This window comes from Apium graveolens, unplaced genomic scaffold (genome assembly GCF_009905375.1).
Source record: "Apium graveolens cultivar Ventura unplaced genomic scaffold, ASM990537v1 ctg6576, whole genome shotgun sequence".
NCBI lineage: Eukaryota > Viridiplantae > Streptophyta > Magnoliopsida > Apiales > Apiaceae > Apium > Apium graveolens.
Window position 1 is genome coordinate 13,354 of NW_027419602.1, and position 4,872 is coordinate 18,225.

Sequence of the window (4,872 nt, forward strand, 5' to 3'; positions counted from 1 at the left end):
TGTGCCACCTGGAGACAATCCGCCAGTATGACAACGAAGCACTCTCAGCCTATATGCGGAGGTTCCAGGAAGCCATCAACAAAGTTTTGAATCTCGATGAAAGGGAGGCTCTAAGCATATTTCGAAGAAACCTGGATCCAGAACACAACGAGAGGTATATTGTGGAGTTGATAAACAAAGAACCCCAAAGCCTGGCCGCGGTTTATTCTATGGCAGCCCGGTTCATAAAAGAAATAGACGTTCTCCAGGCGATGAGAATGACTCGGAATGGAGGAAACAGGAACAAATCTTCTGATGACCGACCGAAAGGGGGTTACCATCAGGAGAAAAAGTTCAAACAAAGCAACCAAACCCAGCAAACAAATGTTGTACAAAACACCCCAATATTCCAAAGATTGGGCCCTAAAACAGAATCCAAAAATGATCCCGGTCCACCTAGGTAGGCAAGGGAGCCTAGGCAAGAGCCAGAGTGGACACCACTAAACAGGACCCGGGAAGAGATACTGAAAGAAATCAAGGGAAATCCATTCTACTATCCTCCAAAACCAATGCAGACTCCACCAGAGAGCAGGCCTTACAACAGGCAGTGCGACTACCATGAAACCCATGGACACAAGACTGAAAATTGTCTCTCTTTAAAATACTTCATTGAAGATCAAGTCAAGAAAGGCAACCTGAATCAATACATCTCAAGGGAGAAAAATCAGAGAGAAGAAAGGCAAAGAAAAGGTAAGAATATGGTGAATGTGGTCCTGGGAGGTTCACACTCTCCCCCTAGGAGCCCGGGCTCAGGAGATGAGGTATTCTCCATTCAATCCTACCCGGAGATGATGATCTCATTCAGCAGCAAGGATTACGAAGGGGTCAACCCGAATCACAACGAAGCCTTGGTGGTAACACTTGATATCTTTGACAACGAAGTAAGAAGGATGTTGATTGATAATGGATCCTCAGTAGACATACTCTTCAAACATACTGTGGACAGGATGAAGCTTGGGAGCGTACGCTCCAATGAATGCCAAGAGGACCCTCTGTACGGGTTCGGAAACAACTTGGTCCCGATCCAAGGAACTTTATACTTACCAGTTATATTTGGATCGGGCTCAAACCAAGTTACCCATGTGATAAAGTTCTACGTGATCAATACTCCTTCATCCTACAACGGCATAATCGGGCGCTCAGCCTTGACTAGGATCCAAGCAATCACCTCCATATCACACTTGAAAATCAAATTCCCAACTCCTACCGGAGTAGGAGAAATCAAGGGAGACTATGAGGTAGCTGAAAGATGTTATAGCCAGGCTCTGGTAATGGCTGAAACTCATCAAGACAACAAGAGAAAGGCTGTGGTGCTCCGGAAACAGCAAAGTATTAAGAAACATCGCCCACACTCGAGGGATGATGCGAGAAAAGAAGTTCAGATCATAGAGTCCCTCTCAGACCCAAAAGCAACCAAATAAAGCTCAGAAGAGCAAAAAAGCAACCAAGTCACAGAAGGGATTGAATTGGGCCTAGGCCTTGGCCAAACCAACCCTAATGTGCAAGCAACCAACCCAGAAATGATTGAAGAAAGAAACAATAAAGAGATGACAGCCCAGGCTCAGTTTTATATGAAGAAGAATACAGAGGCTCGGATATAGCAGATGGTATCAAACATGGATCAATCAAAGATAGAGGCAGTCGTTGAAACGGAAACAATTCCGATCAATAAAATCAATCCTTCCAAAAAGATAAAGATAGGATCCGGGCTCGAGGCTAATTTCAGAAAAGACCTGGTTTCGCTACTCCAAGGGTACTCTGGCATATTTGCTTGGACACCAAGAGACATGCCCGGGTTGGATGAATCCATAGCGATGCATAGCTTGGACGTCAACCCAGAGAGGAAGCCAGTCAAGCAAAAGAGAAGAAATTTTGCCCCGGAAAGGCAGAAAGCAATCGATGAAGAAATTGAGAAACTACTAAAAGCTGGAATAATATGCGAAGTCAAGTACCCGGAATGGCTGGCAAATGTAGTGATGGTGAAAAAAGCAAACGGAAAATGGAGAATGTGTATCGATTACACAGACTTGAACAGTGCATGCCCCAAAGACCCCAACCCCTTGCCAAATATTGATCAATTGATCGATGCAACTTCTGGGCACGTAATGATAAGTTTCATGGACGCCTACTCGGGGTACAACCAGATAAAGATGAATCCCAAAGACATCCTAAAAACAGCCTTCATCACCCACAGGGCGGTCTATGCCTCTGTAATGCTGCCCTTCGGATTAACCAATGCGGGAACAACATATCAAAGAGTAATGAATAAAATCTTCAAAGACCAGATTGGAAGGAACCTAGAATCATATGTCGACGACATGATTGCAAAGTCTACAAGCATCCCCGGCACATAGGAGACCTGAGAGAATGCTTCGACTATTTGAGAAAATACTCACTCAGGCTCAATCTAGAAAAATGCACATTTGGAGTAGGGGCAGGAAAATTCCTTGGATTCATGATAAGCAACCGAGGAATTGAAGCCAGCCCAGAAAAGATAAAGGCAATCCAAGAGATGAAGGCCCCCAGAACACAAAAAGACGTGCAGAAGCTAGCAGGATCACTAGTTGCACTCAGAAGATTCATCTCAAAGCTAGCTGAAAGATGCCTACCCTTCTTTGACCTGTTAAAAGGAGCAACCAACAAGAGAGAAGTTAATTGGAGCCGGAATGCCAAAGCGCATTTGAAGAAATAAAAAGGTACCTTTCTCAACCCCCTGTGTTAACCAAAGCTCAACCCGGGGAACCCCTATCCCTTTACCTGTCAGCAGGGGCCCTGGCAGTTGGAGCAACCTTGATCAGGAAAGAGAATGGAAAACAACAACCAGTTTATTATGTGAGCCAAGTGCTAAAAGATGTAGAGACCCGGTACCTGAGGCTAAAAAAGTTTGCTTTTGCCTTAGTCACAGCATCCAGGAAGCTCAGACACTACTTCCAGGGAAGGGAGATACGAGTTGTAACCAATCAACTGTAATAACCCCAATTTTTGAGAAATTTTGAAACCCTTATGAATAGTGTTTTTGCTGAACGAGAAAACTTTTCATGCCACACTATGTAGGGGTTCTGATATGGATATTCTGAGATTTTATTAGTACTTTATATGGGATATAAGTGTATGTAAAGATCGTCAGAATCCAATTCCGAACACTTTGATTTTTCCCGGAAATCCACTAGATACGGAGAGAATTGAGTATAAGGTAACAGGATAAAAAGGATTTAAATTAAAGGATTATAAGAGAGGATCATAAAAGGAATACAATGTATTGAGAAAGGTTAAGGGAACCTAAGTAATAAGATCCCGGGTATGATCCTTCAAACGATAAATGAAAACGAAAGTTAAGCGAACCGTATAACAGATCAGCGGTCATTAGGCAAACAATTAGGAAGTTAAGCAAAGGGATTAGAGGAAGTGATGTCACCCAACCAATGAGAAGAGGACAAGGAAGGGAGGATGACATAGCAAAGTGATGCAAGCATGACATAGAAGGGAAGGAAATGTGGTGGATTGTTAACCACACAAAATCAAGGGTAAATGGGTAATTGGCCTAAAACAAAACAAAAATCTAGCAACCAAGCAAAACAAATCACAAAACACAAAAAATCTCTCTTCTTCTCCTTGAAGCTCTCGGGTGCTTTTCTTAGAAAATGGAAGTCCAAGCTCCTCCACTTACTATTTAGCAAGGTAATTATCTAAGCTTCCCCATGGATAGTTACATACTTCCTATAAGTTTAAGCTTCTAATTCCAAGCCAATCTTTTTCTATAAATCATGAAAGAAGATGGTGAATAGTGTTTTCAAGAACTAAAATTTGTGTTCTTGAAGTTTTGTTTAGATTAAGCTTGGATAAGGACTTTAAGGGTGATTCCAAGCCATTCTCTTGATTCTCCACTCTCCAAGGAAGGTATAAACTACAAACCCTAGCTTTAGTTTTGAGTAATTAGGATTGAATGTGTTTGATATAGCATATGTGAGGCATGATGCTTGATTGGTTGAAGTTTGGTTGAGTTTGTAGAGATTAGTTGGTTTTGTTGTATTGTTGGAGTTGTAAATCTTGGTAATTAGTTAAAGAACCTAAGTAAAGCTTTTAGTTCATGTGAGGAATAAGTATAAATGGTTAATATGGATTTGTTGGGGTTGTTATGATGTGATAAGGATGGATGTTGGTTGTATGTTGGATTGAGGTTGGTTTGTGGTTGGTTTTGTATGGTTTAAAATTGGGAAATCGCGTAAACATAGCCGTCGTAACGTCCGATTTTCTTTGGACTGTTTTTGTGCATAGCATTAGGACCCGAGAACCCCCTGCTAGATTATGACCACTGCCATGTTTAGATAGCTCATGTTACGAGCTTCGTTTTGATATGTAGTTCGTTCGATTCCGATGCACGGTTTAGGAGAAACGACCGTTTCAAGTAACGGCGTTTCGCGAACGAAACTTTCCCCCCCCCCCCGCCTTACTTTGAAATGTAGGTTAAAGACCAAAAAGGGTTAATTAATGCATGAAACATTTATGGTAAGTGTTTTAGGCAGTTGGTAAGTCACTCGAGAAGGAATCGCCTTAAAACCCTTAATGGTTAATTTATTAAAAATGGTGGAGCCGAGAGTACTCGAGCGACTTAAGTAAACCGTTAAGCGCGAAAGCGAACATTAGGACTCTAAATGGTTAAAGTCTAGTTTCTTAAGCGACCGGGGTTTAATTCCGACTTATGTTGTTGTTCATAGGTTATCGGACCCACTCTAAGCGTAAGTCTATCCGGGAGCACTCAGGCAAGTTTTCTACCCGATATACTGTTGTTGTGATGTAAATATATGTATATGCATTATCTTGTGATAGTGCATG

At 42.0% G+C, this 4,872-nt stretch overlaps 1 protein-coding gene across 1 annotated transcript; it reads left to right on the forward strand.

Annotated features, from left to right (window-relative positions):
• The first annotated feature begins 548 nt into the window (after positions 1–548).
• LOC141703357 (uncharacterized) lies at positions 549–1,460 on the forward strand. The gene has a single exon (XM_074506896.1). The coding sequence runs from the start codon at positions 549–551 to the stop codon at positions 1,458–1,460; it is 912 nt and encodes a 303-aa protein (XP_074362997.1).
• The last annotated feature ends 3,412 nt before the right edge of the window (positions 1,461–4,872 follow it).

Coding starts and splice junctions, on each gene's coding strand:
- LOC141703357 (XM_074506896.1), top strand. CDS start 549: ATGCAGACTCCACCAGAGAGCAGGCCTTACAACAGGCAGTGCGACTAC.